This window comes from Triturus cristatus, chromosome 5_1 (genome assembly GCF_964204655.1).
Source record: "Triturus cristatus chromosome 5_1, aTriCri1.1, whole genome shotgun sequence".
Lineage (NCBI taxonomy): Eukaryota > Metazoa > Chordata > Amphibia > Caudata > Salamandridae > Triturus > Triturus cristatus.
The window spans coordinates 844544082-844557942 of NC_140587.1; the positions used below are offsets into that span (position 1 = coordinate 844544082).

General features: G+C 41.6%; 1 protein-coding gene across 1 annotated transcript in view; it reads right to left on the reverse strand.

Annotated features, from left to right (window-relative positions):
* The window catches only part of CDH19 (cadherin 19), a 925430-nt gene that overhangs the window by 749861 nt on the left and 161708 nt on the right, over positions 1 to 13861 (reverse strand). The window contains exon 2 of the mRNA XM_085605889.1: positions 5065 to 5395. Within this exon, the coding sequence (XP_085462015.1) occupies positions 5065 to 5283 (219 nt within the window). The 5' untranslated portion in view covers positions 5284 to 5395. The remainder of the gene's footprint in view (positions 1 to 5064; positions 5396 to 13861) is intronic.

Below are 13861 nucleotides of genomic sequence, written 5' to 3' on the forward strand. Positions count from 1 at the left end.
GCTTTTCCATGATTTTAGCCACAATAGGAAGCATAGAGGTGGGTCAGTATTTGGACCTATACAAGGGATCCAGATTGGGTTTCTTCAGTTGGGGAGCAAAACCCTGGCATGTTTCCATGGCTGAGTAATGTGCCCTGCCTGTAAAGAAGAATTAAGAACACCCACGAACAGCCTCAAAATGCCAGGGTCCAGGCTAAACAGCTTGTGGACCACTTGAAGAATGCTCAGCCCCTAGCCTACAGTGCCCCTGTTCCAAATGATTTGGTTGATTTCCTAGGCCTTCCATCTGAAGCTTCAAGACTTATCTTTAAGTCATAGTCTCTTGGCACCAGGTGAGCTTAAATGTCAGCATTGTCTGATTGAGTTGGCAAATGCTTGTAATGGGGCGTGGATCCCATTGCTTCCTCTACCTCTCAAGTTTTTAACTACTCTGCCTCCCTTCATGCCAAGGACATCTCCTGTTGAGCTATTAATGGTACCCTTCTGTTATGGCATCTGGCTACCCTCCTCTCAGCTAAATTCATACTGGGAAAGATCCCTTGGTTTTGAATTAGTTAAGGGAATAGGCCTTTCTTGCCCTCCACTACTCAGGCGCACCTCCACCTGTGGCATCGTATTGCCTTCCAACACTTACATTGTTGGTTTGCTAGCCTAGATTTTCAGCAATAAATGTCAGGCTAGCCACCCTCCTTGGTTTAGTCTATATTAAAAGGTTTCTGATGATACAGCCCTGTCCATCAATGACTGGTCCTTCTCCCTAGGAGGCTTTGTCTGTTGTTTGCATTTCTGAAAGGACCAAGACCAACTGTTTTTCCGTCCCTTTTCCTTACTTCCTGCCTTACTACAATTTTTGTGTTGATAGCTGCCTCAAAGAATATATGACACCTATAGCCCAAACCCATCACCACCTTCACTCATCCTCTGGGCTAATTATTTCCTTTAGGATGTCTTACTTGCCCACGTTCAACCCGGTCATTTCCTATTGGCAATGTTGAGTTTTGGCACAGGTGCGGTAGATGTTTCTAGGTTTGGTGCATACATCTCTCAAGAAGGTATGGCCTCTGATGCCACTGTAATTGGTTGTAGCCTGGTCAAACTCATTAAGGTGACTGACTGGTCCAACATCTCTACCTTCAGAGCCTTTAACTTCAAACAATTTGAATATGCTGCTCCTCTTTTTTAGACAGTCTTTAAAAATGGCATTCAATGATGCTTTGTGGTCTCGAAATAAAATGTAGATTCCCTTAACTTATAGTAATAAAGTCAAGAAATCAGAAATGATATCCCATCCTCTCCTCCCTGGATCTTTTCTTAGCATGTCTATATCTGAGCCTCACTTGGAGATGGTAACATTGTATCCCTAAGATGGACTTAACGTTGCTTCTTTGCTTATGTGTTGCTATTATATGCTTTCTATTTCAATAATTGCATAAAAATATTTCCTGCCCATCTGGAATTTACTTTCCCTTTCATTACAGTAGTCTTTTTACCCTTATACCAGCCTAGTTCCTATTCTGTACCTCTCCTGGTTTGCCCCTCTCAAGCTCTATTACTAATTTGACCAAGTGCTATCACATTCCTCCTCTCTGGATTCTTAACTTCTAGAGGCAGTCAGTGGTCGCTCCTCGAGGGAGAGCTGCGGGGTGGTGAGGCGGGCAGGGGAATGTGGGGGGTAGTAAACTCCAGCATACAGCCGAACGGAGTTAAGTACTTAAATAAATAAATAAAACGAACTACATTGTGCGTGCTGCATCGCAGATTTGGCATTGCAGCATTCCAATGTAATTAGTTTATTTATGTACTTAACTCCGTTCAGCCGTATGCCGGAGTTTACTACTCCCCACCCTGCCCCTCCCCTGCCCCACCTCACCGCCCCGCAGAACTCCCTCAAGGAGCTGCCACTGGTGGCAGTCCTTCCTGTGGTTTGTGGCTCCTGCCGCTCCCTTAAACCAATTTCACAACTTGACTCACTTCAAATCCCTGCTCTGTTGAGCTTGTTCTTATTTTTCGGTTGTGAAGCAGCGTAATTTTGGCTCCACGCTTTCATATCACAAATATGCCATTTATACATGCATGTAGTGCCATATATTTGTGTGCTTTAACATCATTAACGTAGAGTGCTACACTTGATTAAGATACTGAAGGTGCATTCACTGTATATTTCAGATATTTACATGAGAGTGCATGCTAATTTTTTTCTTACAGTACTACCAAATTAGGGTTTCCATATCTATCTGCATTTATGTAGTTTGAGTGATTTCGTTGACATTACATTTATACTTGTGTATTCATTTGAATAGTATCCTGCATTTATTCTATAACTGTATGTGTATCTATAAACTTGCATTTAAACGGGTACTGAGATGCTTGCAACTTTAACTTGACCAAAGGCCTTATAATTTAGATTCTAATGTTTAACCTTCAACGTGAAAGTTTGCTTGGTTTGCAATGTTGTCTCTTCTTTGCAGGTGCATTCATATGACCTCCCAGTTAGTGAAAGGCACATTGTGTATGAGAGATAGTGTGGCTTGAGTGGACGACTTTGGGCAAGGATTAGAGTCAATAATAAACAAAGGGAGGACCACTATTCATGTTGTAGCTGGAGATAGGAGAAATTTAAAGGCGTTCTGATGTTCAGACAAAAAAGAATGGATTATCGGATGAAAAAGCCAAGCTTTACCGTGAGAAAGTGGAAAAGTACTGAGACATGTGATGTGGGATTCACAAATGTTCTGTGAAGTTTTAATTAGTGGTCACTCTTTAGCATTAGGCAGATTCCCTTTAGACTCAGAAGGGTAAGACCTCTTTCCTATACATCTGTTGTGTGGATTTATGCTATGCAATTCTCTTGATTTTGGAGACTTCAATAAAAGTCCCTGCAATGCTGACACCATCCTGTTGACTGGATCTTTAGATTTAGATCCATGTACGTATAGGCAAGAAGACCGGAAATCATATACTGATCATCAAATCATGTTTCCTATTTTCTCCATTGCCATTACTGTATTCCTTTTATGCTTTATGCTTTATACTACAGAGGTAGTATTTTGTCAGACCATTTGGATTACCAGTCGTAATTCAGTATTTTTACAACATACTCTTGAGACTCGTATACATCAATTTGGCTTTGAACTTGTAATAAACCTACATTTAACCCCAGTCCTCACTGTGTAACCAAACGGATTACACTGAAATTTGCAGATTTGGATGATGCTAACTCCTTTTTATTTCCCAGGCATCTAAAAAAGGTCTTTCGCAGGGAATTTTGGATATTTGGCTCAGTGGTCTGGCAGATGTGTCATACATCTCTTCAAAGACCATCTCAGCTGTTTCTACTTGAGTGTGAACTGAGGTAATTAATCTTCGCACAGGTGAAATTCATTTAGTATTCGTGAGAAAATAACAGTGATCCAGAGCAAAACACAAAAGAGAAGATACAGTGCAGAATTAATTCTACAGGAGCAAGACTAAGTGGGGTCTATTGTTACAGTAAACTGTGAAATGGAGAAGCTAAATTAACCCATCTTTCCTTCTCTGCAGTCAATACTTAAGTGTCTTAGTATCTTTACAACATCTGGAACTGCATTATGGTGCACTACATGCGATACAGGTATGTTTTGACAGACATAAGCAGATTCTGTAATATGTTGTGATATGAGTTAGACGTCGCACTGCTACGCGTCTGACGGCTTGTGAGAATTCAATAAATGAATTTTGAGTACTTCGCCCTTTGGGTCTAATTAAATTTAAGGGCTAGCTAATTAGATCTTCAATGTGCTGCAGTTCATTCATGTAATAAGGGCTTCATTACAAAGGGCACCAGAACAACTGGCAATACTTACCTCTGTTACAGAAATAAACATTCCAGCAGATGATAGGGCTCATTATAGAGATTATCTTAAAATGTGTGTGTTTTTTTGATTTAGCGAAGACTAATCGCCCAGTGTAATAAAACCACACGAATCTAATAAACCATGCAAACTCCTGGAGCGTCCTAATGTCAAATGGATTTAGTATTAATATGATTAATTACAAAGTAATCAGGAATACATCAGTTGCTAGTTTGGGAATAGGAAATGACGGTAAATATTGCTTTTAAGTTTTACTGAGCCCTCCATGGGTAACTTGATGTGTTGCCCCCAAAAGGCTTCATAACTCATCTGATGGAGTTTACCATCTTACATTTTTTCTTTAAAAAAATAAAATATCATTTTTTAACATTTGCTTGCTTAGCTTTTGAGTCAGGGTCATGGCGGGCTATGAGCTCTGTAAATGCTAGTGTTGATTGTGTTTGATGTTGGTTTTCCTACACGCTAGAATGATTCTGTTTGTGATTAAAACAAATAACTCATGTAATACACCTAGGCAGGGTACAGGTCCTAAAACAAGGAATGGAGGGGACTAACCAAGCATGTGGTATCATAGAAAGTGGCATCACAACCCATGAGCTCCCAGGAACTAACCTCAGATCTTAAGAACCCAAATATGTTTAGCAGGTATATCATCAGTACATTTGAGTGCATTACAATATTTAACAACTTAGGTTTTGCATTGGGGTTGTGCCAAAAAAGTGACGCAACCATACAGGCCAACCCTCCCAAATCAGGCTGGAGACTATCGATTTCAAGACATGTTCAGCAGATTTTTGTGGGGCCCAACCTCTTGATAGGGTAGACGGTGTCCAGTCTGTGAAAATAGTGGGTAGAGACCGTCTACCCGCATGTACCCTCAACTTGTGCTCTGCCCCTAAGCAAACACTGTATTTCTTTGGATGTTTAAAACATTCTGATGAAAGCATCAAATGCCCTCTGGTAACTTTGCCTACATAGTAAAATATCAGTAAAAAAGGACGTATTTGTCTGTGTATATTAATATTATTTCCAGTGCTCTTACAGCTGTACTTTTGTCAAATCACAGCTGCTTTTCTTTATTGTTCGTTTTATTGGGTTTTCACTGCTTCCAACTAATTTACCATTTACCTGCTTTTGTCATATTACATGCAAGTCAGAGATCCCCACTTTCATACAACTATATAAGTTTAGTAAACACAGATAAAAGAGTTACCTGTCCAACATATACCCGCTGTGTTACTTCTAGCTCTTCAAAGACAAAGAACTGTTTCCACACCCAGCCGCGCTTTACTCGGTGTGGGCTTTGACACTTCCCGTTGTCGTCCCGCAAATGGTGGACCTTTGGGCTGATGCTCAGACATGGCCAGAACTGTGCCAGTCCCAGCACAAGTGGCAGTAGTGTGACACACTCCATAGAACGCAATCTTTTCATAGAGCGATCTTTTGAGACAGAAACCCAATTGTGATGATGTTTTACTTGATCCTGTGAAATGTATGGTTTTTGCTTCTGACGTCACTGAAGAAATTATAATGATTTCATATTCCTATAAGACAAGAAACACAAAACTAATATTATTTTTGCATTCACATTTTTTATCATTCCTTATTTAATGTCAAATGTTTATGAAACATGATTAAAGAATCGATCATGGTGACAATTTTCCATGTAAATTTTACTAGGGATTCTGTTGGATCCATTTATGATGTGTGAGTTTTTAGGTAATTTGTTAGCGATGTCAGGTGGAGGAAAAATAAGGACAATTCTACAGAAAGTAGGGGACACTGTGAACACCATTAGTCAAAAATACTCAGTTTCAGGGTGCAGCTCTAAAGTATTGAATTTTTGGCATAATAGTAAATGGCGAAAAAAAACTAGGGGGCCTATTAGGATGTCAGGCGGATCGCCACCGCCCACATGGCGGTCGCAATCCGCCTGACATTATCCCCCGCCCGCCTCCCATTTCCCCCCCACTATATTATGATGGCGGGGGTACCGCGGCGGACGGGAAGACCGTCAGCCGCTTTTCCGTCCAGTCGACGAGTCGACCGGGCAGAAAAGGGTTGAATATGGTGGCGGTGTCTGCTAGACACCGCCATCCATATTACAATGCAGGCGGGAAGCAACCTTTCCGTGGCGTTGTTGCCGCCACAGAAAGGTATGCAGTCTTCTCAGTTGGGGGCCCGTTGCAGGCCCCCAGGATGTTAGGGGTGTGTGAGGGGCACATGGGGGGTACCTATGGTACCCCCTGCATTTGCATGCATGACGTGGCAGGCATCACGCGGTGCCTGCCACGTTGTGCATGCAAATGCACAAGGTGCATCCACAGCATTTTGGTGGGAGGTTGTCAGGTCTTGGACTTGTGCAGGAGCAGAGATGCTTGTTCCCAATGCCCCGTCCAGGAGAACCTCTGGTGCCAATGTTGCTAGCCCCCAGGGGAATCTCCCAGTGGGGGAAGGGGGAGTGGATAAAATAATAAAGAAGACAAAGAGACTGCCTGAGGTTTTCTGCTTCCAACCTTCTGCTTCTTCTCTGCTCTTGTGGTCTTTCTTGGTAGTTGATTCTAGAAACTAAACACATGCATACTTAGTTCTAATATAAATTTAAATCCTAAATACTCTCTCAACTTCCTTCTCTCTGCGTACATACCAGAATAACCTTGGCCTTTGCCTCTCCTCAACGTGTCTTCATAATCTTCCTGTCATTTAATGATAGGGTTGTTCTGTTAGCAAGATAAATATCTATGAGTGATTCTGTAAATGGACTGTTATTCCTTCCTAATCAATTATTACCATAACTGAACTTGTACATACCTAAATTCTTATTAGTCATCAATTAATATCTCCTTCCTAGTTTTTTCTGATAAGGTGAGTAAAGTCAAGGCAACCGGATAGCCTCCTCTCGTCGCCTTCTCTGGGCAACTGGAAGGTGGTGTTAATGATATGTATATCAATGTTACCTCCTCAGAGTTAATAATTATATACAGTCAATCGGTCTCCTCAGAGCAACCAGGAGAACGAGCTAATGGGGAAATACATTACACTCAATCGATTACTCGTGGTACTTAGCTTGGGTGTGGAGAGTTCGCTACTAACTCGACGAGTTAGCGTCTAGTTCTGAACAGTCTTCAGTCTTGAACGCTGCTTCCATGAAGGAGTTCGAAATTCTGGAGCGTCAGTAACAGCACTGATTCTGACTGGAACACTGCTTCCTCGACGAGGTAGTGTTCCCGGATTCGGTGCACAAGGCTTGTAGAATAGTGTCTCTGCTGGAGGCTTGCGCAAGCAATCCAACGAAGCTTCTATGACGAGAGTAGAATTTGAATATCTCGGACTCAGCAATATTTCAGGAATAGTTTTACAATGGCAAGAATTGATAACCGACGGTTATCAACGAAACCTAACTAACTAACTAACTGACTGGGATACAAGAATGCGTGCGCTTCTGTCAACAGTCTCGGTGAAGTGCATCAACGTTCTCTCATGAGCGCCACAAGTAGAGCTCCGTAACGAAGAAAGACTAGACCATCAACTTCAGCACTTCGTCGGCCATCTTGGAGTTATACAATCTCCAAGCTGCCTTCCAAGTAATGGCCTTTACCTTCTGTGTGCTAGAAATCGTGTGTTCTTGATGTGTAAAACAGACTGAATGATTCTGATCCTTTGGAGTTCTGACAGTACCCTCTCGCAAGGTAGGTCCCTCCGGTTGAGGTTTTCTTGGAAATTTTCGGTGGAAAGCCTTTACCAAACGAGGAGCATGAACATCAGAATTTAGTTCCCAGGATCTCTCCTCAGGACCATAACCCTTCCAGTCAACCAAATAATAGATCTTTCCCTTACGTCTTGTAGAATCCAGTATTCTTTTAACCTCAAATTCCTCTCCAGATTCTAATTGTACAGTTTTCGGAGGTAGTGTCACTCTGAGGTGTGGTGAGGTCTTCTTTAACAGAGAGACATGAAACACTGGGTGGATCTTCATCTTTTTTGGTAATTTCAATCGATAAGTTACTGGGTTAACTAGTTCTTTGATCTGATAAGGCCCTATAAATTTTGGTTGAAATTTGCGGGTTCCTTTTAACCTAAGGTTTTTGGAGTTTAACCATACCTGATCTCCAACTTTTAGGTTTGGACCCTCTCTTCTTTTTTTATCTGCATATTTCTTATAACTTTCTTTAGCCCTGATCAAATTTCCTTTTGCTACCTGATGAACGTGTGTTAGATCTTTAATCATGTCTTGGACTGCAGGAACTGAAACTTCTCTAAAATGTGTAGAGGAATTAGGGTGTCTTCCATAATTTAAATAAAATGGAGTAAAACCTGTGGAGACATTTTTTGCGTTATTATATGCAAATTCTGCTGCCCAAATATACTCTGGCCAGTCCCCTTCTTGATCAAGTAAGTATAGTCTCAAATACTGTTCCAATTCTTGGTTCACCCTCTCCGTTTGCCCATCTGTTTCTGGGTGAAAACTCGTGGAGTATCTAGTTTCAACCCCTAAACCTTCCATGAATGTCTTGCAGAAATGGGATAGGAATTGGGAACCCCTGTCTGAGACCACAACCCTTGGGATACCATGAGCTCGCACGACATGAGTGCTGAAGAGTTTGGCTAATTCCTTGGCTGTGGGGATTTTCTTAGGGCAACAAAATGAGCCATCTTGGTGAAGGCATCAACAAACACCAATATGGTGCTGTAACCTTGGTCTGAAGGTAAACCCACTATTAGATCCATAGTGATTGTATGCCATGGATATGAGGGAGTGGGCATGGGTTGGAGTAACCCCTTAGGGGATTGTCTCTCAGATTTTCCCCGAGCACAGACCTCACATGAACCCACATAGGAATCAATGTCCCTTGACATTTGCAGCCACCAAAAGTTTCTCTTAACCAATTCTTTAGTTTTCTGTATTCCCTTGTGTCCAGCCAGTCTGTGGTCATGGTTTTCTTCAAGAGCTATTTGTCGTAAGTCCTGGTTTGGTAGAAATAATTTTCCTGCGTGAAATGGTAAACCATGTCGAATTTCCCTTTCAGCTCCTTGTTCTGTCCATTCTTTCATTTTTTTAGATGTCATAGCTTTCATTATCTTTTCCTCTACTGTCTCTACAGTCTCTTGATTTACTACAGCCACAATCTTATTTTCTGGAATGATCTTTTGTTGTTCTTGATGTTTCTCCACACTATCAGTGTTTAATCTGGACAAGGCGTCAGCTTTCCCATTCTTGGTTCCAGGTCTGTATGTGATTACAAAATCATAATCTGCGAAATACAGTGACCACCTAAGTTGGCGTGGAGTAAGACTCTTTGCTGATTTCAAGAACTTCAGGTTTCGATGATCCGTGAACACCGTCACAACATGTCTTGCTCCCATCAAGTAGTGCCTCCATTCCTTAAATGCATCCTTGATGGCTAGTAGCTCCTTTTCGGTGATTGTATAATTGATCTCTGCCGAAGTTAATTTTCTAGACCTATAAGCAACCGGATGGAGTTGTCCAGTCTTTCTATTTCTTTGAGAAAGAATTCCTCCGATTGCCAAATCTGAAGCATCAGTCTCCAGATAAAAAGGTTCAGTGGGGTCGGCATGTAATAAAACTGGTGCGGTGGTGAATTCTAGTTTCAATTGTTGAAAGGCCTTTTCAGCTTCTTCTGTCCAAGTAAAAGGAACACCCTTCTTCAGAAGTCGAGTGAGTGGAATGAGTTTATGTGAGAATTCATTTACAAATCTTCGATAGAAATTGGCAAAGCCTATGAAGCTTTGTAACTCCTTTATATTCCTTGGAGACTTCCATTCTAAAACAGCCATCACTTTTTTTGTATCCATGGTTATTCCGGATGGTGTGAGAACGAATCCAAGGAACTCCACTTCCTTTGTTTTGAACTCACATTTTTCTAATTTGACATACAGATTGTTTTCTCTCAACCTTTGCAAAACCTTCCTTACTTGATCTGGGTGTTCTTCTTCTGTCTTTGAATAGATTAAAATATCGTCGATATATACAATAACGGATTGGTCTATGAATTCTCTCAGCACACTGTTGATGAAGTGCTGAAAGGCAGCTGGGGCATTGCACAATCCGTAAGGCATTACTTGATATTCGTACAGTCCCAAATTTGTCCTGAAGGCCGTCTTCCACTCATCGCCCTCCTTAACCCTAATCAAATGGTAAGCACCACGAAGATCTAGCTTAGTGTATATCTGTGCTTCCTTCACCTGGTCTAAGAGTACTGATATGAGTGGTAAAGGATATCTGTTCTTGATGGTGACTTTATTTATTGCTCGATAATCAATACACGTTCTTAGATCTCCTTCTTTCTTTGGGACAAAAAAAAGCGGCAAAGAGACGGGGGATTGGGAGGGGCGTATGAACCCATTAGCCAGATATTTCTCTATATACTTTTTCAGATGCTCATTCTCCTTTTCTGTTAAGGCATAGACTCTACTACACGGTAGATTCGCACCTGGCTCCAATTCTATTCGACGATCGAATGGTCGATGAGGAGGCAGTTTCTCCGCTTCAACTTCATCAAATACATCTTGAAACTCTTTGTACTCCGGTGGTATCTCACTTGTGTGAATCACACAAACTGATACGTCTTGTTCGCTCAAATGTGTGGCCGGCCCAGGTTCTCTAACTCTGTCTGTAATATTAAAACAATTTTCTTTGCAAAAGTCAGAGTTCATTTTCACAGTTCTTGTTTCCCAATTTATACTCGGGTTGTGCTCTGTGAGCCATGGCAAGCCCAGTATAATCTGGAATTGAGGAGTATCAATTAAATTAAATTGTATAACTTCTCGATGACCTTCCTGAAAGCTCATTTCCACTTGTTCTGTATGACTGGTGATGGGCCCGGAAGAAAGATTGGTTCCATCCACCGCCCTCACTGGTTCACTTTTCGCCTTTTGAATTGCTCTCAAACCAATCTTCATGGCATATTTTATATCACAGAAGTTTCCAGTCGCTCCTGAGTCCATCATGACTGAAACTTCTGTCAGGGCATTGTTTCTGAACTTCAATGTCATAGAAATCACAAGGTGAGGATACGATGACTGTAAGGTATTTGCCAAATGATGTTCTTCTGGAGTTGTTTTATTTTCTGCAACCACCAGTCCAACTCCCTTTACTGGTGGTGCTTGAAGTTTTCCTTCTCCTTGGAAAACATTTTTGGTTTCTTTGGGCACATTCTCACAAAATGTCCACTATTTCCGCAATACATACATAAATTATTCTGTCGTCTCTTTTCCTTCTCTTCCTTAGTTAAAGGCCCACGGACAGTTCCGATCTGCATTGGCTCCACCCCAGATTGACTTTCACTATTTCTCATTGATTCTACCTTAACTCTGTCAAATCTTGGAGTGTTGAATCTGAATTCTTTCTTCTTTTCACCTCTCCTCTCACTTTGTCTAAAGTCGATTTCCAAAACTAAATCTATCAAGGCCGATACATCAGTGGGTCGATTTGGAATTTGGGCTAAAACGTCTTTCAACTCGTCCTTAAGCCCTCTATAAAAGACAGCAGCTCTTGTACTCTCTGGCCAGTCTGTTTCTACTACCAACTTGTTGAATTGGGCCAGATATGCCACAAGTTCCTTATTACCCTGTTTTAGTTCTAATAATTCATTATCTGTGGCCTGCGATATCTTCCGTCGATCAAAAATTCGAAGAAATTCTTTTTTAAAGTTCTCAAAATCGTATAACAGAGCGTCATCTCTGGAGATCAATGGCATGGACCAATTGGCGGCATCACCACTGAGATAGGACAAAATGAAGGCCACGCGGGTCTGTGCATCCGGAAAAATCGTAGGACGACACATAAAATGCAAAGAGCATTGTGTCAAAAACACTTGGGCCTTTTGTGGATCCCCACTAAATCTTTCTGGAGGTGCTAATGGTATCACTGGGGACAGGGAGTGCACCACATGAGTTGCTAATTGGGAAGTGGAACCCAAGTTTTCTCTTTCTGTGTCTGGAAATCTAGACGTTTCAGTTAATCTAGCTGCCAACTCTACAGTTTCCCTTCAAGCGTCCATTATTTCTTGCCTCAATCCCTTATTCTCTTCTCTAACTGCTGTTAGCTCTTTTTGGATTAGACCTAAAACTTCTCCCAAATCTTTTAACTCTAAACCTTCAGCCATTTCTGCTCAGGCGCAAGTTTCAACACTTGGGCACTTCACTCTGTCAGGTCTTGGACTTGTGCAGGAGCAGAGATGCTTGTTCCCAATGCCCCATCCAGGAGAACCTCTGGTGCCAATGTTGCTAGCCCCCAGGGGAATCTCCCAGTGGGGGAAGGGGGAGTGGATAAAATAATAAAGAAGACAAAGAGACTGCCTGAGGTTTTCTGCTTCCAACCTTCTGCTTCTTCTCTGCTCTTGTGGTCTTTCTTGGTAGTTGATTCTAGAAACTAAACACATGCATACTTAGTTCTAATATAAATTTAAATCCTAAATACTCTCTCAACTTCCTTCTCTCTGCGTACATACCAGAATAACCTTGGCCTTTGCCTCTCCTCAACGTGTCTTCATAATCTTCCTGTCATTTAATGATAGGGTTGTTCTGTTAGCAAGATAAATATCTATGAGTGATTCTGTAAATGGACTGTTATTCCTTCCTAATCAATTATTACCATAACTGAACTTGTACATACCTAAATTCTTATTAGTCATCAATTAATATCTCCTTCCTAGTTTTTTCTGATAAGGTGAGTAAAGTCAAGGCAACCGGATAGCCTCCTCTCGTCGCCTTCTCTGGGCAACTGGAAGGTGGTGTTAATGATATGTATATCAATGTTACCTCCTCAGAGTTAATAATTATATACAGTCAATCGGTCTCCTCAGAGCAACCAGGAGAACGAGCTAATGGGGAAATACATTACACTCAATCGATTACTCGTGGTACTTAGCTTGGGTGTGGAGAGTTCGCTACTAACTCGACGAGTTAGCGTCTAGTTCTGAACAGTCTTCAGTCTTGAACGCTGCTTCCATGAAGGAGTTCGAAATTCTGGAGCGTCAGTAACAGCACTGATTCTGACTGGAACACTGCTTCCTCGACGAGGTAGTGTTCCCGGATTCGGTGCACAAGGCTTGTAGAATAGTGTCTCTGCTGGAGGCTTGCGCAAGCAATCCAACGAAGCTTCTATGACGAGAGTAGAATTTGAATATCTCGGACTCAGCAATATTTCAGGAATAGTTTTACAATGGCAAGAATTGATAACCGACGGTTATCAACGAAACCTAACTAACTAACTAACTGACTGGGATACAAGAATGCGTGCGCTTCTGTCAACAGTCTCGGTGAAGTGCATCAACGTTCTCTCATGAGCGCCACAAGTAGAGCTCCGTAACGAAGAAAGACTAGACCATCAACTTCAGCACTTCGTCGGCCATCTTGGAGTTATACAATCTCCAAGCTGCCTTCCAAGTAATGGCCTTTACCTTCTGTGTGCTAGAAATCGTGTGTTCTTGATGTGTAAAACAGACTGAATGATTCTGATCCTTTGGAGTTCTGACAGTACCCTCTCGCAAGGTAGGTCCCTCCGGTTGAGGTTTTCTTGGAAATTTTCGGTGGAAAGCCTTTACCAAACGAGGAGCATGAACATCAGAATTTAGTTCCCAGGATCTCTCCTCAGGACCATAACCCTTCCAGTCAACCAAATAATAGATCTTTCCCTTACGTCTTGTAGAATCCAGTATTCTTTTAACCTCAAATTCCTCTCCAGATTCTAATTGTACAGTTTTCGGAGGTAGTGTCACTCTGAGGTGTGGTGAGGTCTTCTTTAACAGAGAGACATGAAACACTGGGTGGATCTTCATCTTTTTTGGTAATTTCAATCGATAAGTTACTGGGTTAACTAGTTCTTTGATCTGATAAGGCCCTATAAATTTTGGTTGAAATTTGCGGGTTCCTTTTAACCTAAGGTTTTTGGAGTTTAACCATACCTGATCTCCAACTTTTAGGTTTGGACCCTCTCTTCTTTTTTTATCTGCATATTTCTTATAACTTTCTTTAGCCCTGATCAAATT